This window comes from Micromys minutus (genome assembly GCF_963924665.1).
Source record: "Micromys minutus genome assembly, chromosome: 11".
NCBI classification, from domain to species: Eukaryota; Metazoa; Chordata; class Mammalia; order Rodentia; family Muridae; genus Micromys; species Micromys minutus.
Window position 1 is genome coordinate 7,496,037 of NC_137980.1, and position 25,466 is coordinate 7,521,502.

Here is a 25,466-nt window from a genome sequence, read left to right on the forward strand (position 1 = left end):
TAAAGTGCTCGCTTATTTTATCAAAAGCACTTTAGAAAAACGGTAAAGAAACAAGGACAACACTAATGACAGTAGATGCTGAAGCAATGACAGCTACTGTGAAGGAAATTTGCCCAGGCTAAAATGTAAATCTCCTCTGAGTTGAGATTATCTGGGCTAGTGTGGGCTGCAGTAAAAAGATCTCTGTACTTGGGCTAGTCCCAGTCTGCCAGAGCAAATAGCTCTTCCTTATACCCTCCCCAGGAAGAGCAGTACTCTCCAACAGTTTGGGGGCATGTGACACCAGGACATGAATTTTACTAGTTCTCAGTGCTAGGGAAGCTGAGCATATGACAAAATGGAAGAAGGAGATGTTGGAGTGAACCCTGGAGTTAGGCTTTGGAACTTTGAATAAACACTGGAGGTCATTCAGTGGTTTTCTGAAATCAAAGACAAAAATAAATAAATAAATAAATGGGGATCTAGGTCTAGGAGTTAAAATTAAGTGGCAGTAAAACAACAAAAACAAAAACAAAAAAAAAAAAAATGTGAGCTGACCTGTGCTAGATCCATTGTGTTTAAAGAAAACAAATGCTAAATAAACCAGTCTGACTCCCAAAGTATGAGCCTCAAAAATTTTATGTGTTACATCAAATAAATAAATAAGGACATGGCACTGTCAGTCATTAACAGGACAAATTGTGGTAGTTTAAAATGTTTCTGAGCCTTTAAAACACCAGACTGCCTTACTACCAAATCTAGGAGACAATAGGACATGCCTTGGAAGTCTTTTCTGGGAATGATTCGCTACATAATGCTTGCTTGAAAACACTAGACCATATATGGGTTTGTAGTTAATGATGTTCATACTGTTGGGTGAATAAGCTGGAAAGACAAGCTAACGTTTAAACAACACAGAAATTGAAAGAGTTGGGATATGGGCATTTACTGGGGCCAGCAAGTAAAAGTCATGAAGAACTGGGAACAGGATCTTTGGGGGTTGGGGGAGCAGATCCTGAGGGGAAAATGTGTGGAGGGAGGATTCCCAGAATGAGATTAATACAGGAGACCATGGTTCCAAGCTGGGAGAGAATCCAGGAAGCTTCTGGGTGTCGGTGGTGACTTATAGGAAATATGGATGGTTGGACTGCCTGGGAAAACAGACAACTGTGAACTTGACTAATATTTATAGGGAAGGGATTATGGAGACTTGGTCATAGGTTAGACTATAAGATAAAAAGTCAAAGATGACTGACTTGAGAGAGGAAAATCAGAAACAAGAGAATGAAACCGAAATCCTAACAGTATTTCCCAGTGCCCAGCTAAGTGTCTAGAGAGAGTCCACTGCCGAGAGCTGCACCCAGAAGCCGCCAAGAATTGTCAATGAAGTGCCACAAGAGGAACCAGTCTTGTGTGTGTGTCCTTTTAACACAGATATAAAATATCAGCTTTATAATATCATGGCCAGCCTTCAAATGGCTAAAAAACAAGTCAACCTCTAGATTTATAATTTGGAAAGCTGTTTAAAAGTGCTGAAGTTGAAGAAGCTGAGGTTGAAGTTTCAAGGAAACAAAACTGTTTCTTCCATCGCCTTCATTTGAACGTCCTGAATTAAATCTTACATCTCCAGTCTCCCCGTCTACCACTAGCTAGAAATCACAGATTTTTCAAGTTGTAGGCAGAAATCAGTTTTAGACTATTTGCTTCGCCTTTGAATGTGTTAGCACCCAAGGCTCCGGCGGCTCTACACCATTGTTCTGCAGAGGAAAAAAAAAAAAAGTAGCGTGAAAATATACACCACACCACGCACGAGAAAGGTTTTTTAAAAAATGCGTTCTTTTTCCAGGTGACTTTTACGAAGAGGAAATTTGGATTGATGAAGAAGGCATACGAGCTGAGCGTGCTGTGTGACTGCGAGATCGCCCTCATCATCTTCAACAGCACCAACAAGCTGTTCCAGTACGCCAGCACAGACATGGACAAGGTGCTGCTCAAGTACACGGAGTACAACGAGCCGCACGAGAGCCGGACGAACTCGGACATTGTGGAGGTGAGCAAGCGAGCTGGGAGCCCGGCTTCCCGCAGAGCCATGTGCTCTCGGCCCAAGGCCTTCGTTCCCTAGATCCCTAGACCTGTACCTGTTTACCTCACCTAGGACTGCAACATCCTGGTTACTCCTCCCCAAATAGGAGTCAAAAGGGGCAAAGGGATGACCCGTATGGGATCAAGGTCCAGGGGCAGACCAGTGGCTGCCTGTTTTGCCAGTGAGCGGTGTTCACTGCGTTTCAACATGCGTCCTTTTTTTTCTGACATGTTGTTGCCTTATGAGCAATGGCTCCACAACCAACAGGGAAAGAGAATTTTTTCTGTCCGCTTAGTTTTTGCATCTCCTGTCCATTCTTCGAACAAGAAGGTTTTGACCGACTTTCTCAGAACTAAAGAGAAAGCAAGTGCTTCAGAAGCATGAAATCCACAGTCGGATTGCCAGATGGCAGACCATTTTCACTATTTTCACTGACAAACAGCTGTCCAAAAAGCCCAGCCCTAATTCCAAGCAAACGAACAGACCTCCTATATACTGCTCTTTTTATTACAACCCCCAATAATCAATTATTTAAGGCAAATTCTGATTTCTTGCCTTTTATTTGAGGTTTTGGAGGCAGTGTTTACTGGTCTTAAATTTTCATTGTGTCACGTCGCCTACTGAGAGCGAACGGTTTCAGTCAAAAGTCGTGACATGTCGTTCTTGCTTCTCATTGGCTAGTTACGTGTGCTATGCACTTGCTGGGATCCTCGAATCTAACACTTGGTGACAACATTTACCTGCCTTTAGGAAAGTTCTTTTCATGACTACATATAAATTTGGAAACTCAAAGATAAGTGTGAAGAAGCAGGTTGTGGCGCTCGGGGGCTCTTGTGTGTGTGTACTGTTGCTTCAAACCTTGCCTCATGCCACAGCAAATACCAACAAATGAGCCAAGAAAGCAAACCGAGTTAAAATCCGACATTGCACTTGATGTTCTTGGACGAGTCGGTCCTGCATATGACCTAAAACAGTAGAATTGCATTAGATGAATTAGAAAACCATGTTGACTTTTAAGTTCAGCTTTCAAGGTTTATAATCTCGAAGATTCACATCTCAGAATTAGATTTCTTTAAAGGCTATGGCATGAACACTAGGTTAAGAGATTTGTGGTATCATGGTACCTGCCAAGATGGCTTTCTCTCCAGCTGAAGGTTTCCCATCTCAAAGAATGAAGGAGGGTTGCAGATTACAGTCAGTGGAACAGCTTCCGTGCATAAGGGAGACTGAATCTCAACTCTAGTACTACACAAAAACTTCAAATTTCTTCTATTATAATATAATTTATAAAAAGAATCATCAAAAAAAACACAATAAAGCTCCAAGTCCCCTATCTTATATTTGATAGAAATGTATTAAAGTTCTGAATAACTCTAGGCTTCTAACTCTCTGGAAAAATCTAGAGTTTATGACTCAGTATTTTGTACAGTAAGTTACTCTAACACATTGTAAGTGTGCCCAGGTGGATTATCTCTGGGATAATCCTCACGATCCAGCTCTCCTGCATTTTAGAAACAACAGTTGATGTAGACAATTGTAAGGCAGAGTCTCTAACAGAAAAAGTTTTATATCACTATCATGTACTAAAAATATGGAGGACTGAAATAAGAACTCTTGAGGTAAGAAATCTGAGTGGATAGTGTATATATGACATGTTCCCTCAAGTAATTAGACTCACTAGGTTTCAAATGGTTCTGGTGGTGTGTCCATTATGGTAGAGACTATGAATCTGCAGTTGGAAGAATTCACTTTCAGAACAGGTCTCACAGAAAGCTTAAAGAAGAGATGCTTTACTACCCCTGGGTAAAATTTTGAATCCTATTTATTTTAATTTAATGGAATACATTTAACTGAGAAAGTTTAATGAGGAGCATAATATGTTCCATAAAGGGTCATTAGTTTTACATTTCCCATTCGGACCATTGCCTCTCTCCCTTAACCCTCCACAGTTTACTCCCGGGAAGAAAGGGTTGGAGAGAGCGGATGTTATGATTGCTAACTGAAGGGACCGGAGTGTGACTCCCGGGCCAAGCCTGAATAGAGTCGTAGGGTCACAGGAAAGTGTGCAGTGCGTGGGTGTTGAGGAGAGATTTCTCCTTTTAGCAGAAAGCGCTGTGTAATTACCATGTCTTTGCCTGATAATTAGCATTACTGTTACAATGGCACAGAGGCACACAAAGACTGAACAGATAGGCTGAAATAGGTTTTTTCCCCTCCATTGTATCATAATGCAGCTTGAATATCTGTTTAGATACACTATATAAATATGCCAGATTTAGTAAATGTGTTAAAATTGTAATCCATTGTTTAAAAAAGAAACAAAAACAGCTATTGTCTTTAAAATACTTCCTTTGAAGAAAGTCCATTTTGTTTGGCTCCATAGCACATAACTAGATATTTACCAACGTGCTAGCTTACAGGGCTCTAACATTCAGGTAGTATAAAGGAACTGCCCCATCTGCAAGTTTCTCTCTGGCTGTATTCCTGAAGAATGGTTTGTTAAACACTTGAGAACAGCCTGAAGGATCCTACAGGGCTAGTCTCCAGGAGGATGACGCCTGCATCCTGAGCCGAATCAGGCAGGCATTCCTGTCACAGATGCAAAGCATGCTTTCAGAAACCTGCTTGGGAGCAATTGGAAGACAAAGGAGCAATAGGCCACAAATACCACATTAGTCGATGAGAGGAAGGTCGTGAACATTGACACCTCAACCTCACTACCTGACAGCCTGTGGGTCCTTCACGATCCTTACTCCAAACCCACGTCTTATCTACTAAATAATGAAGCCCGGGGCAGATGTACTTGATAGCTGGCCAAGATGGAGTCTCTCACCTCCCCAGATGGTCTGTGGACCAGTCATCCAGTCTGGACCAGAAGTCAGGTCATTATGTGTAAACAGAAACAGAACATAAAAGAAACAGGGTCACAAATATATCAGTCAGTAGAAGATTCTCTCTCTGTCTCTGTCTCTGTCTCTGTCTCTGTCTCTCTCTCTCTCTCTGTCTGTCTGTCTGTCTGTCTGTCTCTCTCTCTCTGTCTGTCTCTCTCTCTCTCTCTCTCTCTCTCTGTGTGTGTGTGTGCCTGTTTGTGTCTGTGTGTGTGTGTGTGTGTGTGTGTGTGCCTGTGTGTCTGCTAATGTGACAGAGATACAAAGAGAGGAAAGATTCACCTGGAACTGTACTTTCTGTCACGGAGTCCTATTGGATCTCAGGTAGCCTAGAAGCCATTGTTGCATAGAAAATGTTTCCTTGCCCATTAAGTGCAGTAGGTGTTAAGGCTTAAATTAGGACCTACAAGGCCTTAAAATAGCTGTTAACCTTTGCTGCGCTACTGGAAGGTTATACACTGTCTAAGTGCTCTTGGAGAGTGGTAAAGATCAGCAAGTACAATTTTTTTTGAAAAAAAAAAAAACATGCTAAGTAAGTAGAATTAGACCTTTTCACAGAGAAGGATTACAGAATTTAAGATTCGGTGTAAAACGCAAAACCTACGTTTTCACTTGACCCTCTATTGAAGCCAGAGTGATATTAACTTGTAATTATAAAATATAGATTTATAAAATGTTCTGCATGTGCCACTGGCTTGTATTATACACAAGTACGTAGCAGGAAAAGAAGCCTGTTTACTGACATGGCTAGTGGGTTCTGGATTTCCATTTCTTCAGTCCTTCATCTAACAAAGATTTGTTGAGTTCCTACTGTGTGCTACATGCCATGGAATCCGTGAACCTCGACAATGAGCAAAGCTACAGAAGGACTCTCGGTTCTGCAGGTGGCTCACCAGCCAGGTGACCTGCCACTGGTTTCCCTTCTGCCTCTGCTTGTGACTCAGTTGACCTCACTCCGGCATTTCCTATACTGTGCTTCAGACACACAACACATATTCCCCTCTCATACACAATGTGCCTTAAGTTTGACAAGTGGGGGTGATGTAGGATGAGTTCGAGAGAGGAAAAGGAGGAGAAAAATAATATAGATACAGTCTCCTATACAAAAGCCTCAAAATTATTTTATTTTTAAAATATAAAATAATTAATTTATTTTTAAAAAACCACTCTCTAGATCTGTCACCACATTTGTGTCAACCACGAGCCTCACGAGGTTTTTCACATTTGAATGAAACAGCACTTGGTGAATTGTATGATTCACTTCCTCAACAGCAGTAGCCACACTTCAAGTGTCCCATGGCCACATGTGGGCTCGTGGCTACTCACTGAACAGGGACCATCCTCACCCCTTGGTTCTCACCAAAGGCCAGTGAGACCACACTGGTCTGAACTGAAGTGTGACGTGGGAGGGTTTTCACTAATGGTACCCTCAAAAGGAACACCAAGATAAATCCCTTAAGTCACCATAACTTCACTCCTCAAGATGAAATGTGAGGATGCATTTCAGAAGTGGCAAACTCTCCAGCACAGACCTTTAGAGTAGGGAGTATGAAACTTCTGTTTAAAAGACACCAGGTTGGAACTCAATACTTAGTAAAAACTAAATACACATCTTACCTCAGGCCAGTAACCACAGGCAATCGGTAACCTCAATGCCTGGTTGAAACACACCTGCAGGTGGTCTCGGCTGTAGAGGAGCACTAACTGTGTGTGTGGGGTTGTGGTGCTGGGTAAATCTTGAAGCTGATTAAGGGGGAGGTGGAACATCTTCCAGGATACCATTGTAAATACTTTTGATGCAACATTGGACCTCTGCTCAACTTAATGATTAGTAATTTCCATTAAAAATGTCCTCTTTAGGAAGAAATTTAAAGAAATAGCATCCGTGATTTACATTAGAAATAACCTATAGATTTACTATATAACATAATTGAAATAGTTCATATAGCTAATGACTCAGGAAGCCTTTGCTGCCCTATGTTAACTCAAGTATACACTTGTTCTCAATAGATTATTTGGATTATTAACAAAATTTTAGCATATCTCATAAATATTTAAACCTTCCATGTTGAGCTTTCTAAGGACAAAGAAATAAACTAAATTTTGCAAACAATTTTGCAGATTTTCACTTTTGCTTTTTATGTATCTCTTTAAAACTTCATTAAACCTGTAAATTGTATTTGCATTTGTCCTAATAACTCAGACTACCATTTTGATATATTCATATTTCTCATAAATGGTTTTTATACACTAAATTTTAAAAGCCATTTCCTTCTAAAATGGTGCTTTTGTTTCATTTGCATATATTGTATAAACATAAAAATCTGCTTTGCATCTCATGTATTAACAAAATAATCATTGTTGAACAAGAATAACGCGCACCTTAGATCGCTTCAGTTAGATGCATGAGGCAGTAAAGCTGGGCTTCTTGTTCTCGCCCTACGCCCCAGCTCTGGCAGCTTCTCAGCAACACTGCCCAGGACAGAGCCACAGAGTCATCAGCAGTGGGAGCAGGAAGGACCACACATTTGGTCTTATTATTTATTTATTTATTTATTTATTTATTTATTTATTTATTTAAATGTATGTGGGCACACTGTCGCTGCCTTCAGACACACCTGAAGAGGGCGTCAGATGCTATTACAGATGGTTGTGAGCCACCATGTGGTTGCTGGGATTTGAACTCAGGATCTCTGGAAGAGCAGTCAGCGCTCTTAACCACTGAGCCACCTGTCCAGTCCGGACCACTCACTTGAAAGCACAGCCTTTTGCCAGGACTAACTTCATCAGGAGTACCCATTGCCACTCCTCAGTGCGGTACTGAACTACAGCAAACCAAAGTCCTCATATCTTTTTCTCTTTCTTAAAAACTAGAAGCAAAAATGGAGGAAAATCACTTAGCCTAGACCAGACTCAGCCGTGTTGGTGGCATCTGCACATTTTGTAACAGGTAGAAGTTGATGATGACAACCCGTTTGAACCAAAGACAGCATACTAGCTCTTGATGACAGATACATAAATTCTCCATTACTCCAGTTTCAAAACTGTCATATAAAATAGTAAAGGGCAGAACATTTTTCTCAGATGTGTTACTCCATCTATACCGAAATTCAGAAGTGGAGTTTTGGAGTAATTCTCAATCCTGTCTCAAGTTAGAACAAAAGTTAATGGTGCTTCTCAAAACTGAATTGTTTATTGTAGCACATGCCCTGTGTTGCTGGAGAGGTTGTGGGTTTTGTTTTGTTTCGTTTATTTTTGATTACAACTGGTTTTCACTTGACTAATAGGACACCACAGGGACTCCATTTTCACCAGCTTATTGACGCTCGTTTTAGTATTGATCAAATCTATGACGACTTCCGTTTTGTTTTCATTTCATCTGCTCTAATGATAAAAGCGACTTTTCAAGTGAACTAGGGGTGAAGAAATGTCATTGTTCCATCAGAAAACAAAACTTGGGCGGAGAAGGTGGCCCCATCTAGTGTGCAAGAATGGGTACCCACGACCAGTGCCCAGCACCCGTGCATGTTCCCACATTGGAGATATGAAGCCTTGCTGGAGCTAACAGAACTACTTTAATCAGCAAGACCCAGTCCCAGTGCAAAATCCTGTTCCAAAAACAGACTGAATCTTGGGAAACAACAGGCAAGACTTAGTTCTCTCCTTCACTTATACATCATATATGTGCACCGTACACACAGACATGCAGTCACTGACACACAAACGTACACCCAGATGTGTGTGCATATGCCAATAGATAGGTAGATATAGATATGGATATACACTAAAGCACAGAAGGCACAGGAAACCTAAAAGGAACATTGTTTCTAGTCCTGGCAGAAAGTAAATGCCATCTATGCCATGGTCCATTGATTCCTAGGGAAGAATGCATTTCAGGGTCCTCGCCTGGAACTAGGATGAAGGATCAATGGGTCGAACTGCCTCTGGCCCAGTCTCGCATTCCTGGAAGTATCTTCCTAAAACGTTGCTTCCAGTGTTGTGGGTCTACCTGTGACCAAGGACTGTGTGTTCCTGGCATGCTTCTACCTAGTAGTAGGTCTTCGAGACTACTCTCTGCTTTCCAAATGGAATTTGAATATTTACCTGTGCCTTATTTCTTCTTTGTGGTTTTACTGGTCAGGGTTATATCATAACATAGATTCTTAGCATAATACCAGAAATAATTCTTTAAACTGACACAGTCAAGGAAACTGATTCTTCCAAGCAAGAGTTGGTATCTTCAGGAAGTGCCATTATTAACACCTGGAGCAAGCAGGGCATTTGGTCACCACACTAAGCTCCCTTCCTCTGTGACCAGTCATTTGGTAGTGGCTTTCTAGAGCAGGTGAGGAGGAAGTTTCTGAGCCTAAGTCTGAACGTGCTGGGGAACGTTAACATTCTTGGTTGTGGTGAGTCAGAAGGGCAGTAAAATGTCTGCCACTGATTTTCCTATCCTCATGGTCATGAGAATCCTTAAAAGAGTCTGAAAAAGATCATGAAGCTCAATCCCTGAAAGAATTACATTACTAGTGCTTGTACACAGAACAGAGTAGATGGGTAGATTATGTTACAAAAACATTATGTATTTCTGATACAGTAGCTACACACTTGACACTATATTTCTGATACAGTAGCTACACACTTGACACTATATTTCTGATACAGTAGCTACACACTTGACACTATATTTCTGATACAGTAGCTACACACTTGACACTATATTTCTGATACAGTAGCTACACACTTGACACTATATTTCTGATACAGTAGCTACACACTTGACACTATATTTCTGATACAGTAGCTACACACTTGACACCTTATTCTGTTGCATCTTATTGCAGTTCACAGCAATGCTTCTTGTTGCCCTGAAATTTAGCCACTTCATAGAGGGACTGAGTAAGGAAAAGAAACTTTCTCTCAATTATCTGTTAAGGTCATAGAGTTAATGACTAACCGGGAGGTTAATTAGATTCTGAAGGCCTCTTCATATCAATTAAATCTCTTATCTCTATGTTTCAGTAAATAAACTCAGTAACTACTCAGGGCTGCAGTTCTAAGGGACGAAGTATTATAAACAGAATCTGCAACTGAGTGTTTGTTTATCCTCACAAAAAGTGCTACAGAAAAGTACATATATGAGTTAATTATGGTACCTCTTCGGTTTCTGAATTGTGTGCTGTATTTTTCAACACAACACACAAATCTCACATTGTTTATAAAGAAATATCATATCCCTATAATAGCAAGGGGACCATTTTATAGAGAGAAACTCTGAGGTTACATTGACTCTAGGAATAGAACTATACATTTTACTAACTAAAAAGAAATTTGTGTGGTGATGAAAATCCATCACCAAGTTTTAATTGTTTTAGAAAAGTACTCTCCTCCTGAGTTATATCTTCTGTTCATGTGTATATATATATATATATATATATATATATATATATATGTATATGTATATGTATATGTATATGTATATGTATATGTATATGTATATGTATATGTATATGTATATGTATATGTATATGTATATGTATATGTATATGTATATGTATATGTATATGTATATGTATATGTATATGTATATGTATATGTATATGTATATGTATATGTATATGTATATGTATATGTATATGTATATGTATATGTATATGTATATGTATATGTATATGTATATGTATATGTATATGTATATGTATATGTGTATATATATATATATATATATAATATTTAGCTTCTAGGATATGATGACAATGGAGTCATTCTTGTTACATGAATTGTGCTGGATAATAGAGCCACGTTTTACAAAAGCTGAAATAATGCAGCACTGATCAGTGAGTGGGGGTCACTAGCATTATACACGCATGTGCATTGAGGCAGAATACGGTTCGGATTTTCTCTCTCACTATCTAGATGTGTTTCAGAGTGCTCAGGCCTCAAATGCAGCTGTAACTTCATGCAGGGACATGCGTTGTAAACGCTCTCTACAGGCAGTGAGAAGTCTACTTCTATCTATTGAGCTTGCTAGCATTACTGTGATTGGACACCACCTAATGAAGGACATATGACCAAATTCCAGCCATTGGCTCTCCTTAGCTGTGACTGTTCTGAGTTCATTTCAACACATTTTTTTAAGGCAGAAGCTAAATGGTTATTTTTATATTAGGAGCATTTTTCATCATCATTTAATTTTAACTTTCAGAAATATAAATTCTAAAGCCCTACAAATGTAGGTTAAAGATAAAAGTTTAAAATTAATTTCAAAGGGATGTAGTTCAGTGTTAGGACATATGCCTACCATGGGAGGTAGTTTCATTTCAAACACCCCAAAACACTGTTTCAGTAACATAACAAACTCATTGTCTGACTGCAGACAAATTATGTAACATCTAGGCTGTGGACTCCTCCTTTGAGTTAGTGTTGTTTGCATTGAAGTTTCTCTTAGGCCTGTAATTAGGGTTATGGGCTATAAAAGATGTCAGAGCCTATTGGAAACCATTTAGATAACAAAGTAGTTTATACTTTGAAAGCCAAGGGGAAATTTTAGAAAATGAAAAAAAAAAAAAAAAAGATAGCAAAGAGAAACAAGTTGTTAACTTGAAGATAGATATTTTATGCCAATAAATGTAAATTTAATGAATAACACATTTGACGTAAGTAGCTAGTATTTCACATAAATTAAGACATTTAAACAAAAGTCAATGTATTGGGTTTTTTTTCACAAATAATTTAGAAAATAAATGTGCAAGACATGGTGCTAAGTACCCTGGAAAATGAGATAACTGAGCCCTGTTCACTGTTCCCTGCCCCAGAACAAGTAGTCTAGTGTGAACAAAACATAAATAGTTTGTGCTGTTTCATTCAGCAGATAATGGTGACGCTGAGACTGTACGCCAAGCATCTTTCCGGCTGCTGTCTGAGATGCAATATAATGACAGGGTCATAAAAAGACAGGCTTTCTAGGGTGTAGATATGACGGGGACTGATTTCCTATTAGGTTTGGTTTTCTTAAATATAGAGTTTCTCTGTAAACAGGTGGTTATAAATTTAAGGGCAGATCATAGAATGCATTAGCAATAATGCAGCAGACATCTTCCCAAAGTTTGATTTGAAAGTTCGACTTTATAGTTCTATCCCACACCTTCATTTTAGCCCAACAGAGGAGTCTCCACCTCCTAATTCTAAAATGGGGTAAGTTGGCTGAGGGGCTGGAAAATTGTTACATACTTGTGTGACATTCCTATAAGCTAATGCTCTTCGACTTTTTCTCTGAGTTAATCACTGAGAATGTCCTTTATGTCTACAGTCACTGTTCCACATAGTAACAGCTTGGTGTGTTGTGCTCTGTTAGCCAGAGGGTAGGTTTATTTTTAAAACCCTGGACTCTGAATTTTTCTTTCTTTTTCCAAGATTGAAAGCAGCTGACATGCCTGGAGTTACAGGTTGAAGGCTGCTTCACAATATGTGGGGAAAGGCTTCATCCCCTCCTCCCTTTGTGTGTGTGTGTGTGTGTGTGTGTGTGTTTAAATTTTTTTTCCCTAACAAATGTCTTCTAACTGGCAGTTGTCTAAAAATAGAAAACTGCTCAGCTAAAAATAGCCTGGCTCTCAGTCGTGCCAAAGAAAATGGAGAGGAATAGGCGTGGAATAGGAGGCTGAGTAATCTAGTTCTTTTCATTCAGAGAAACCTTTGAGAACATGGGCCATGATAAAGTGCCCTCCAGAAACCACAGGCCGGACTCTCTCTTCAGACTTCGAGGTGCCAGTAAACATTTTAGCCCCGGGATACTTTTTTCCCCTTCATAGATTGTAAACATTTTCTGAAAGACAGGGCTTTGTTTCACAGAACCTGACAAAGTGCCACAAGTCAGTTTTGTAAGGTCTTAAAATTTCATAATCCTAAGGCTTTTTTTTTTCAAGAAAAAAGATTCTCAAATGAGAATGTTGGAAAATAATGTACATCGTGTTATAATTAACAGGAAACTCGGTTATAATAAAAACCCTACTTACTGCTTGCAATTAAACTTAAAACTTTAAAGTTTCACAGAGAGAGGTTGCTGTGTGAGTCACTCTGGCTGGAGAACAGCAGCTGACTCGTTGGCTTTAGGCCTTTCGTGGTAGGATGTTCTTGGTGGAATAGATCCCCGGACGGCCCTGTTTAACCACTTTCTTAAAGCTGTCTTCACCCAAACAGGTTTTTAATCCTTTTAGTTCTTAAAATGGAATAAAAAACATCTAAAAAATTCTTTAGAAGATGGCTTTATGTTTTAAAAAATGGCATTCTGAATAAGCTGTTTTTTAAACAAATACATAGACAGTGTTTGCTGTGGCAATAAAACCCCCCACGGCTTTTTTTTTTTTTTTTGGCTTAAGTAACTGAATAACCAGGTCAAACATAGCAACAGGGTGTAGAAATGTCAGCACAGGTCAGGGGTTGTATAGGTCTGAGCATTGTTAATTTCGGTTCCTGTAATGCTGCTGAGGACTCCCGAGACAAAGGAAGCTAATGGATGGAAGGAGACTTAAATCATTGCTAGAAGAATCAAGGTCCTTGTATCTGGGTACATTGACTCCTCTCCACTCCTTCCCTCTTGTCAAGCATTTTGCTGCTTTGCATGTGGCCCCCTACTGCTCTTTGTAATGGATGCAGACCACAAGTGATTCTTTTATGCAGCACACAGGGTGTAATTGTGTCTGTGTGGTGTATTAGTAATTACCAGGCTGAATTCCCATATTGTATCTTTACTGCAGGCATGGAAAAATAGGACACACAATCCAGCAAAACCATTTCAACCTAGAGAGGGAAGCTCTCAGAGCTGTGTTCTAGGGACAAAGCCTTGGACAAGTACACTCTAAAACAAATTTGTCACTATTCACTCAACTTTGACAATGGTTGTCTTTGACATTATAGTGTCCTTTTTCTGCTGTAAAACAGTCTTTGCTACACAAAATATTGTCTTTTTAGTTGTTGACATAAAAATTTAATATTGCTAGATAACATAGTGATGGTAGCTAAATTCACTGTGCTGGTGTACAGAAAGCACCATGCCCAAGTTTCTGCACACAATAGGTTATATAACATTCATAAACATCTCAAAGTATAGTTGTGTTAGAGTCATTCTGCTCTTAAACAGTCATATTTTCATATATAATTTATCAATCTTGACTCAAGCATTGTTAAACCAGAAAGAGCTGACAACAAATTTTTTGTTACAGTAAACAGATACAAATTAATTATTAATTTCTTCGTTATAAAATTTGCAACCATCCTTTATGTATTATGTAGTTGTTATCGATTTGACTGCCTCCTAATCTGTAGGGACTCGAAACAACTTCAGGACTATTTATCTATAACAGAAGTTAAGATAAATCAAGTAGGTTGGTTAGAGAAGGAAAAATTCCACTTTTGTGTGTATGTGGGTATATCAGATACTGATAATAACAACAAGGTGCTGTTAACTGCAGTAGTAAAAAAAACAATATGGCTGTTTTGATTGAGGAAAATAAATTGGATTTATTCTGTGCATTACTAATGCACTCTGGATGTTAGTTACATTTTAATATCAAATCTAAAAATGACTTTTGGTCCTTTATGTTTAATATTTTATTTTTGACTGTAGATATTTTTTATTTAAACATTATTAAATTCCAACTATGTACAGAAATCAGCAATACCAGGAGACAGAGAAAAGTTTGTACAACATGATCTCTCCCAAACCATCTAGTCAATATAGAAAATGCACACGGGAACCAACTGGACAAAACAATTCAGAGAGAAAGTGTGGGGGACATCTTACGAGGGCACCATGGTGTATGTCAGAGAGCATCAGCTCTGAAGCTAGCCTGAGTTGTCTACTTCTTTCTGCTGTATGACTCACACTTTGTCCCTGAGATCATTTATGTGCTGAGTCTCAAGGTCATTGTTTGCCAATGGGATTAGCAATGATAACTGGTACCTCGCTGGTGTGACAGGTATGAACATTTTGAATACTTGGAGCAGGTAGTAAAATGTATAATGAAGACGATCGCAGTGGTGGTGATGTATAAACAGACTCATGCCTAGTGGGAAGCAGACTATTCAAACCTAAAAATATTATCATTGTAGGCTCAAAAAAGTAAAACTCAGAAAGGGGCTAGAAAGGCTGTAAGGAAGATCTTTCAAAAGGCCAGTGACTTGGAGCATCGTGAGGAGGGGAAGGCAGGAAAATACTAATTCAGTGAGCGCGTGCAGGAAGGGCTAGTGAAAGGGTTGTCAGGAGCTAAGGCAGAGAAAAGAGTCAGACCCAGGAAACACTAACTGCTTGACGGGGAATGATATGTGATAAAGACACAACACAGAATGTCTGAAAACCGACACTATGGACTCCAGCAGGAGTACAGCAGTAAGAAAACCTGGGGGATTTGAGTAAAATTAGCTCTGTTAGAATAGAAACATCAGAATTAGTTCTTTAAAACATGCTAAACTATTTTAATTTGTATAAATAGTGAGTGTTAGAAAACCTAAAAGCTTTTGTGTGTGTAGTGTGTGTGGGGGGGGTGAGTGTGTGTACTATGTACTTTGTCTGTATTTGTGTGAGTGTGTGTAGTATGTATGTGTGTAGTATGTATGTATGTAGCATGTGTGTATGTGTATAGTATGTATGTGTATAGTGTGTGTGTGTGTGTGTGTGTGTGTGTGTGTAGTATGTAGTTTGTCTGTGTGTGTATACATTGCAAGCTGTTTCAGTGGCCCTGTAAATATCTGTGCCTGTACATATTTCAGTTTACACTGTTAATGTCCATATGCATTTCTCTTAGGAATATGTATTATATGCAGTGTGCTAAAAATTATAGAAACTATAGATCACATGTTTAAGGCAATATAAGCATCTGTGCATAAAATTGAAGAACTCTGAGCTGCCTAAGGCTGTGCAACTTTAATGACTACACAAATGGCTCAGGATGCTGTCCACACGCACTATCTTACTAAGCTTTCTGTGTGCTATAAAAAGTCAGAAGTCCAAAACCCAGCTTTCTCACTCCTACACTGGCTAATGTGGTACGAGGGGCAGATACAAACTGGGAGTCCCACAAACCAAGTTTCCATACTTGAATAAACTGTGTCCTTGGGCGGGCTTCAAACCCTCCACTGAAATTCAGCTTTTTTAATTGTAACCGCATGTTTTGTCTCACTGTGAACACTAACAAAGATGGTGCATGGCCCTAAGGACAAGTAGGGTGCGTGGTCTTCAGGCGTGACACATCTCTTCTTTCCTTGCTGTTCCTCTTTATTATGTTGGTTTAGGCAAGTTTTTAAACATTTACACAAATACACACACCTTCTAAGTACTGAAATCTGCAGTATATTTTGTTTCTACATCTTAAAAATCATTTTGTGAGCTAAGGATGTATTTGATCATAGTGCGCTTGCCCTACTGTGTTCGAGTGAAGTGACTCTCAGAACAGGTGGTGAAGTCATTTTGTGAAGTACTTTACGTAATGGGGGGATAAATGGTATTTAATGAAATTCTTCGGGCCATCTACTGATTTTTTTTTTTAATTTTAACTATGAAAAGAGTCACAAAAGAAAAACTGATTCCGTTAAGGAACATCAAAAATAATGTTGAAAACAAGGTAGACTTCATCAATGAGGATCCCCATCCCAATTTCTGTTAGCAAACTTTGCTAGAGATATAATTCAATCCGTGGTTTGCTTGCCTAACTCTGTGCCTCTGAGAAAGAGCACAGTCAGACTGGAGCCCTGTGTGATGGGGGAGGAGGGCGAATTCACCGACTGAGCTTTAAAAGACTGTGAAAGTAACCGGCAAAGCTAGACATAAGGGTGCCTCTTCTAGGCCACCGCTTCCTTTCCGACTCAAAAATAATTAATTTCATTATAATACTAACCAGTCAGCGGTGTTGAGTGGGGTGATCCTATTAATGATAAAAATACATGCATGTCCTAAATTACTTCTAGTGAAACTTTTAGGTATCTCTGTGCCAGCTCCTTCAGTATTTTGATGTCACTATGATCCACGCTCCTGGAAGTAAGCCAAGCATTTGCTAATGTATTATACATTTGGCTCAGTTCCAGGACAGCAGGTGTTTTAAACATTCCAGTCACACACCCACAATGTATATTGCCACAGGGGTGAAAATAGCATTTCTAAACCACCAATGTTATCGCTAAACCACACCCAGTTTGCTCTGTAAGGACAGTGTGGATGAATCTTGATGGGCAAGGAACCTTTCTCTGATTGAAAGCTCAGCAAACAAGTCATTCTGTAGTCTACTCCTGACCACTGGCTCCCAGACCAAGGCACTGGCTGTTAGTAATCAGAAACCCAGGGAAACAGTTCAACACTTTCCATAAGCAAGTTCTGGCAAATAAGAGAAATTCTACTTATATTAGAGAAAATAGTAGTAAATCATAGAATAATAAATTGGTAGGTTCCGATTAGGGGAGAACTCTGTGTGTCATTAGAATCCACCATTCAGTTTGCAAGCAAACTAATGTGGAAAAAAAAATCCCTGACTTCCCTGGGGTTCTAATTACTAAATTGAACTATTTTCTTTCAGAGGAAAAAAAAGACAATAATAGCTGTGTGGAAATACATCTGCCGAGAAATAATTCAGAAAATGATTTCAAAAGTTTTAACTTTTTGCTTGATTCACACATGCGTGTGCATGGGCTCACACATATATACACAAAGAGAGAGACAGGGAGAGAAAGAGGGAGAGAGGGAGAGAGGTGGGAAGAGGAGGAAGAGAGAGAAACAGAGAAAGAGAGAGAGAGAGAGGGTGATAGGAGAGAGAGAGACAGAGAGATACACACTGGGGAGGGAGAGGGAGAGAGAGAGGGGAGAGGAAAGAGAGAGAGAGAAAGAGAGAGAGAGAGAGAGAGAAGCTGCTATGAAACGTGCAGTCCCAGCAGATGAACTCAGATGCATAGCTTCCATTTCTTTAAGCACAGGTTCCTGTATCAGCCCAGCAAACCTCTATTGATCTTTATCTAACCCTTCAGCATTGGCAATAAGTAATACAAGAGGGCTGGGAAGAGGTTTCTGACTGCCCCCAGCCACCTGCTTTCACCTCATGCTTCATCTCAGTATAGACAGGGCCTCTTTGATGATTGGTCAATAATGCACATTACCTCATGGAAACAGGCCTTGAACTGCATTTTTACTTCCCCTTTTGATGGTGCTGTTTCCTCTCATCTTTCAACTGTGATCTTTAAAAAGAAGCGAGATGTTATTCAAGGCAACAGTGACGGCAGGTTTGAGCATTTTGAAACTGCTAAGTGGTTGGTAGGGTTATCTGTCCAACAGAAAACTGATCTTAAGTCCATGCAAGAGCTTCACGCATGGCGACTAGAAATGCCTTCAAATATTACACAACTTGGTTTTATTTCTGTTTTCACAAAATCCAGTTTTCCATTGGAGAGACACGGGTACTGAGGGAGCTGCAGGAAGCCTCCAGAGAAAACAGTGGAGCTCACAACTGCAGAGACAGTCGGTCGGTGACTGTGGGTGGCATTTCTCTGCTGAGTCAGGTCCCCGGGCTTTACCAACAGTGCAGATTTTCTGACAAGATGTGAAAGCCCAAGTCTGTGGTTCTTGAAGCTCTTCTGTAATTTTCCCCTTTTCCTTGCAACGTTGGGAAATTTTCACTTAAAATCGTACCACCACCACCCCCCGTCTTCCTCATAGCTGTTAAAGAAAATTGAGAAGTTTTACACCGGATTCTTTCACGTATCCTATCATCCGGCCTGTAAAGTAAAACGGCATCATCTGTGTCTGTGTTAAAATGGGGAAAAGAAAGAACTTCTGTATCTGTGACTAGGAGAGGAACCCTTGAGATGCTGTGAGACTTCCATAAGGCCCACAGCACTGAACAAACACCATTCATTCTTACCTCTTAAAAGTACACACCTTTCTCTTCCGTACCTAAACCTTCCCACCCCTTATCCAGGCAATCAGAAACAGAGGACTGAGCAGTTGGCTTAATCTCAAAAGTATAGATAGATTCCCCCAAAATAAATGATGGAGATGTGTTTGTTTTAGTAATTGAACCTTGGAATTCTTACCAGGAGCATCTTACTAATTGAAGTATCTCTGCACGTGGATGCCCCCAGAAGGTCAGACTACTTGTCTTAGACCAGGCTAACTCTCAGCCTTAGGAGCTGAAAGAGATGGAGTCTTTCTTTCCCTTCATTTTTAACCAGAGATTCCATAGAGATGGGGCTGTCTTTTCTATCCAATGGTCTGGTCATTGGACTAATCATGGAAGATTACTTGTCAGAAAACACATCTTATTATATATGTTTACCTTGGTGGAAAAACTTATCAGGCAAACTGGTCAAAAGTCACATGGATATGATTTTTATATTTTTTATGTGCTTTGTTGAACAATTCGACCCAGGTAGGTCCTCGTACATGTTAGTAATACACTCTACTGCTGAGCTCTGTCCCATGCCCCTAGAAAATCATTATTAATGAGACAAGCTGACAGAAACAGCGCAGTTCTAAAACAAGTAACTTAGCAAATCCTTAGAAGTAAGGCTGTGCAGCTCACACACAGCTCATGAGCTTCTACAGTAACTGTCCCAGAACTGTTCCCTAAACCACATATGGGCATTCACAGTATGGGCATCATAGTAGGTGCGTGGTTGTACACATATATAAGGCTCAACCCTTGACACAGATAAATGTTCCACGAATGGTGTGTTTTATTGCTGAGAAATACACTCAAAATATTAAGAAAATTAACTTTTTGATAGTGAAGAAAGACTAGTTTAATTTTGTCTTCATCTGTAGAAGGAGAAATAATTTTATGATAACCTGGCAGAGTATGTGGATGAAATGACTGTGCACATGAGCATTTCTAGGTTCACCAACAGACTCAAAAAAAAAATCAAGCTTAAAAATCATGATGCAGAACATATCAATGGACAACTGAAGCCATTGTGACGAAAACAAGAAACGGAAGCCGCCAAGTATGAGACCCCTACTTCCTGGAAACTCCCCAGAGAAGGCCATCTAGGGCCAGGGACACACTAGGCTGTGGTTGAAAGCCTTCACTTGGTTGCTGTGAGTTAGAGAACAGATTGAGCCATTGCCCATAGTGAAGGTCATGTGGCTTGTGAGAAAGCTGCACCTCAGATCATACAGTGCACAGCTAACAGGACAGGAAGCCAGCTGACGTACTGACCAGTGCTTTGTGGCCTCACATTTTTATCTTGTCCTTCCCTGTCTTTGACAATACTCCAACACTGTTATTCATTCTCTGTTTCTCCCACCCAAAGACTGTCTGCCTGCCACTGTGTTCCTTGTCCATCACTGTGTTCCGTGTCATCTCCACTGTTGCTATCCCTTTTCTTCAACATCCTCTCTCTACACCTTTCTCCCATGAAGTCTTCAGTGTTCTTCCTGGCTGCTGTAGCATCCTTTCAAGATGACGGTAACTGAATGGAACCTTAGCCTTACTGTTTGTATAAAATATGAAATCATGAAAATGTAATTTTGTGAACTGTGACTTGTAAAACGTTTTGGAACCTTTTCAGATATACATACATACATACATACATACATACATACATACATACACATATCTTGATACTTGAAAGTATAAAGTTAGAAAGTTTTAAAGTTGTTCATAAATTAATAACCATGATTTAGTCTGTATAGGTCTTGCTCGGAATATATTAGTAATACTACCATGCCTTCCAATCACTTTTCAATGTGTGGAATGTGTTCCATTTATAAGTGCTTTATCTACAGGAAAAACTCCAAGTTCCTACAATGAATGCATTAGATGTTTTCAGACTCTTTTGTTCTATTATTACATCCCATCCCTTCTAATCCTTATACTCAATTTATAATTGCCTGTGCTAATAAAAACTGGCTCTGCACATTAATACTGTAAGAATAACAGGAACCGGAGTATGAATCTAAGAGACAGGAGCCTCCAAATAACAAATGATCCAGCCAACCTCAGGGCATGTCCCCATGGAAAGCTGAGCTGAGAGCCCTAATTCAGAAATGCTACTGGCACTTTTGATGTTGGTCCTAGAAGCACTGTTCAGTTATTTTGCTAGTGCCAGATGGAAATGATTATATTGTTAAGAAAGCAAATAGTGACCCTTTGATTAATGGACTCAAAATTCTGCATTCACTCATGAGATTCGAAGGGATCTGTTCTTTCCCAGGTACAAGGAAGCTCGGGTAAGAAGCACAGCTGTGCCCCCCAGAAGCTGGGTTTGGGCTGAGGCCTTGGTGGGAAGTTGGGGGCAATGAAGAGGGAAGAGTCATGATGGGCTTGCAGGGGGACCACGAAGACACAGGGACAGTGCTGATGTGCTTAGCAAGCTCAGCTCCCAAAGGAAGGCTGAGACTAAGCCTGCCTTGGAAGGATTTGCAGCATATTTATTTTAAAACACCTTTTATTTTACCCAATGTCCTTTGACCACTACATAGTAGAGCGGCATAACACTTTTTTCTACTAGATACCTACTCAAGACCGTTAAAGAAAATCCAGCACCTATTCTTGATTCACATAGTGTGTGGTGAGGAGATAAAGCTGTACGGTCAAGACTTGATTTTGACATTCCTGGGAGTCCAGGCACTGTGCTTTACATTGTTATTGGGCAAATGATACAGATGCTCATATAGACTTACTGCAGGAAAGAAAGGCCTTTGCTTTTCAGAGGCCCTGTCTATAGGAATTCCTTACTGCCTGATATCAGTGTGGATGAATGGAATGGAGTTCTATTCACCCACCATTGACAACACCCTATAAACCTAAATCTCTATTTCCAAGCTGATCCTCTGAACCTGAACCTGTGCATAATCTTTTCCTCATATCTGACCTCTAGCTGGCCTTTCTAGTTTCCTGCTCATAGATAGGTCTGCTGAAGTCCAGTGTATTTGGCCTTCCTAGCTAACTGGCCTGGCTAACCAACCACTAGCAACTCATTACAAGTTGAAGAGTGTTAGACAAAAAGACAGTGTATCAGTCAATAAGATGAGAAAACTAATATTACATTAGCAAAGTCCCAGGAGAGATTTTTATATTGGAAATGGTGGTGGGGGTGGTGCTGGTGGTGATGCTACTGGTGATAGTGGTGGTGGTGATGCTGCTCTTGTTGCTGGTGATGCAGCCAGAGACCAAGGCTGCTGACCTGTAACATGTAACATGACTTCTGTAAGGAAAGCTCCACATATAGGGGAAAGAAGCTGGGCTTCTAGCCTTTAGCAGCTTCTTCGCCTTTCTGTAGCTCCTCACTGTGTCCCCAGGCTGTCACTAGCACTTTTCTTCCATACAACCCCTGTCCAGAAGAGTTAGCGGATTTGTTGTACATCCTACTGTCAGATGCTCTGCTAATTGCCAAGACCAGAAAGCCCTCAAGAGACGTCCTGTCTGCATTAATCTTACAATCTAAAAAAAAAAATTTAAAAATGAGATAAGAACAACAGTAGACACGCATGCAGATATGGAACAGATTTTAAGTATGCAGTCCTATAGAAACATAAAGGAGATATATGAGCTGTTTTTCAGGGACCCTGCAAAGCAAGTCAACAACTCCACCACTGGCCTACCTTCCTTGCCCTCCACTGAGCGCACCATACTCTCTTCTTCCTCTTCCTATTGTAATGCGGTCCCAGAGTTCTACAGTAGCCATTGCTAGAGGTAAGCGCAGTGGATTCCTGCATTCATAGCTGTTCTCTGTGGGTTTCCAGGTCCTGTTGTAATTCCACTTTTAAAGAGAGCAGGGACTAAACCACCAACCTAATTGTTAGAGGGACCCCTGGCTCCAGCAGCATATATAGCCAAGGACAGCACTGTCTGCCACCCATAGGAGAATAAGCTCTTGGTCCTGTGAAGGCTTGTTTCCACAGTGTAGGGGAAAGCCAGGGCTGTGAGGTGGGAGTGGGTGGGTGGGAGGGGGAGCATCCTCATTGAAGCAGGGGGAGGGAAGATGGGAGAGGAAGGAACCGGGAAAGGGAATAACATTTGAAATGTGAATAGAGAAACTATCCAATTTTTAAAAAGAAAAGACAAAAGAGCCACTGTTTCAGAAGCCTTAGATTCCAATGGTGCATGTTGAATGGCATCCATGTGCTGGACAAAACCAGGTTGCAGTGGTGAAGAGTTTCCTCTGTCATGGAAGCTTGTTCTCACACATGCAGATTTCCTTCCTTGGATATCCGCAGTGGATAACTGACGGGCTGTCCTTAAACCACCCCAATGACACTATATATTCCTCAGACCTTAGTTACTTTCTAACATGTCAGGGAAGGGGGGTGCCCTTACTAGTTTGTGCTCAGAGTTATTAATGCAAGTCTCTGGAATATTAGAATTCAGGACCTGCAAAGTCTTCAGGCCATACTCACTGGAAAGGTGTTACATAAATAGCCCTTTCCTGCTTTGACATCAAATTACCGTAGAATAACCAAAAAGAAAATTCTATGGGAGTGGAGTTGAGCACTAGTAGGAAATAGGCTACTTTCTGAAGTGACAAATGTTCCATTGGCAGAAGGAAGGCAGTGTTGTAAGGGTTGTAAGTGAGTGAAGCCTGCCTGTCTTCAGATTCTAGGGCTGGCCTTGACTCTTCCATGCCTACTAGTCAAGAACTCAAGGAATGGAAAAGATATTGGGAAAAACATTAATTTCTGTCCTAGAGTGAGGTTTATTACTAGCTTATGTTGAGCCTGTCACTGGAGTCCTGCTAACTGTATTATGAATGAAGGGCGGAGAGAGGGATTTCCCATTGGACGAGGGAAAATGGGCCAGAGTCAGGCCCATTAGAGTTTTTAATTCGCTTCAGCGTTTAAAGAGGCTGGTGGTAGAAGGCTTTTTCTGGCAGGAACAATGTAGCCTCTATATCTTAGGAGCCGCTCAATGCCTCAGAACTCAAGCTTGACTTCTCCTTCTGAGGTATTAACAAAGGCTCTAAGATACTAGTGAATCCATTGCGAGCCTCACATCTTTATTTTGTTGCTCCACAGAAAAATCTGTGTATCCTCTGCCTTTCCTACACTAGGAATAGAGCAGAAATTCGAAAACAGAGAGTTATCACTGCACATCAAGGGACATGCTTTGTTCTCAGGGGAACCTAAAATAAAGGTACAAAGATACAAAGATACCTGTTGCAATACTTTGGTTCTTTAGCCTATTTTTATTCTCCTTGTGGTAACTTCTGGTAGCAGCAGCCACAAATAAATAAATAAATAAATAAATAAATAAATAAATAAATAAATAAATAAATAAATAAATAAATAAAAATAAAAAGCTTAGGAGCAAGAAATATCCAAACTCTAAGACTCTAGGGATTAGCTCTTCTAAGTTAACTAAGGCTAGCAAATCTCAAAAAGGAATGAATGGCATGGATCAAGGGTGCTGGGAAATACCCTGCAGATGTGGGAAATGATAGAAAGACTCTCCTTTGGTGAGAACAGTGTTCTGGGAGGTAAGGAAGGAAGTACGGGGGAGACATGGCAGAGGCCCTGCTGTAGAAGCTTGCCTGTGGCGCCGCTGTTGGTGGCCGCCATGGTTTATACGAACAGCAGCAATGCAACAAGGTTTTCATTTTAATTAGGCCCTGCCTGATGTATGGAGCAGGCAGGTGTGGAAAGTGGGGTCAGAAACCAAGCAGACTTAGGACAGGAAAAGCAAGATGAACCACAGATGAGAGGAGATGATGAAATGGAAGGATGGTTTCCGGGGTTCCGGCTCAGAGAACTAAGTTGTAGCATTTTCTGAGAGGGGACTGGAATAAGAGATGAGCTTGAATCGAGGAATAAAATGGGAAGAGAAATAAACAGAGATCTCCTAAGTTCAGGAGAAAGTGGGGGAACCAACAGTGACTGACAATAGCTCCACACTGCCGAGGAGGAGAGTAGGGTTTAGGCCGCTGTCATCTCAAGTGAGGCCATGCAGTGACCCTCCTTACAAATAAAAGAAGCCACAAGGAAACAAAGTAAACACTGAAAAATCAGCGAAGTTCCCAAAGATAGCATATGCATCTACTTTTGTTAGTATGAAATATGAATAGTTTGTAAGAGACGATGCTCTGAAGAATTATTTTTAAAGCTCCCAGTGACTTTGGATTCAGCCTTTTCCCCTGTAACAGATTTTCAGCGGAAGTGCCACAGTCTAAAAAGATTCATACGTGAAATTACGATCACGTTTCTCACAAAACCTGCTTCCTGATCTTTGTTAATTTATTCCTTTCCTCTCCTTTTTAATTGTTGAATTTGTTCTGGCTTGCTTTCTCCTCCTCCTCCTCCTCCTCCTCCTCCTCCTCCTCCTTCTCCTCCTCCTCCTCCTCCTCTTCCTCCTCCTCCTCCTCCTTCTCCTCCTCTTCTCCTCCTTCTCCCTTATTTTCCTTCTCCTCCCCCTCTTCCAAGTCCTGTTCCTCCTAGTTCTCCTCCTCCTCCTCTTCTTCTCCTCATTCTCCCTTATTTTCCTTCTCCCCCTCTTCCTAGTCCTGTTCCTCCTAGTCCTCCTCCTACCCCTCTTCCCCCTTCTTCTTCC

General features: G+C 40.4%; 1 protein-coding gene across 10 annotated transcripts in view; it reads left to right on the top strand.

Annotated features, from left to right (window-relative positions):
• MEF2C (myocyte enhancer factor 2C) overlaps positions 1 to 25,466 on the top strand; it is a 160,626-nt gene that overhangs the window by 84,967 nt on the left and 50,193 nt on the right. For all 10 annotated transcript variants that reach the window (XR_013975245.1, XM_080925307.1, XM_080925308.1 and 7 more), the window contains one exon: positions 1,826 to 2,029. Coding sequence is in view for 9 of the 10 variants with exons in the window: in XM_080925307.1 (XP_080781433.1) it covers positions 1,826 to 2,029 (204 nt within the window). In the remaining variant the exon portion in view is untranslated. The remainder of the gene's footprint in view (positions 1 to 1,825; positions 2,030 to 25,466) is intronic.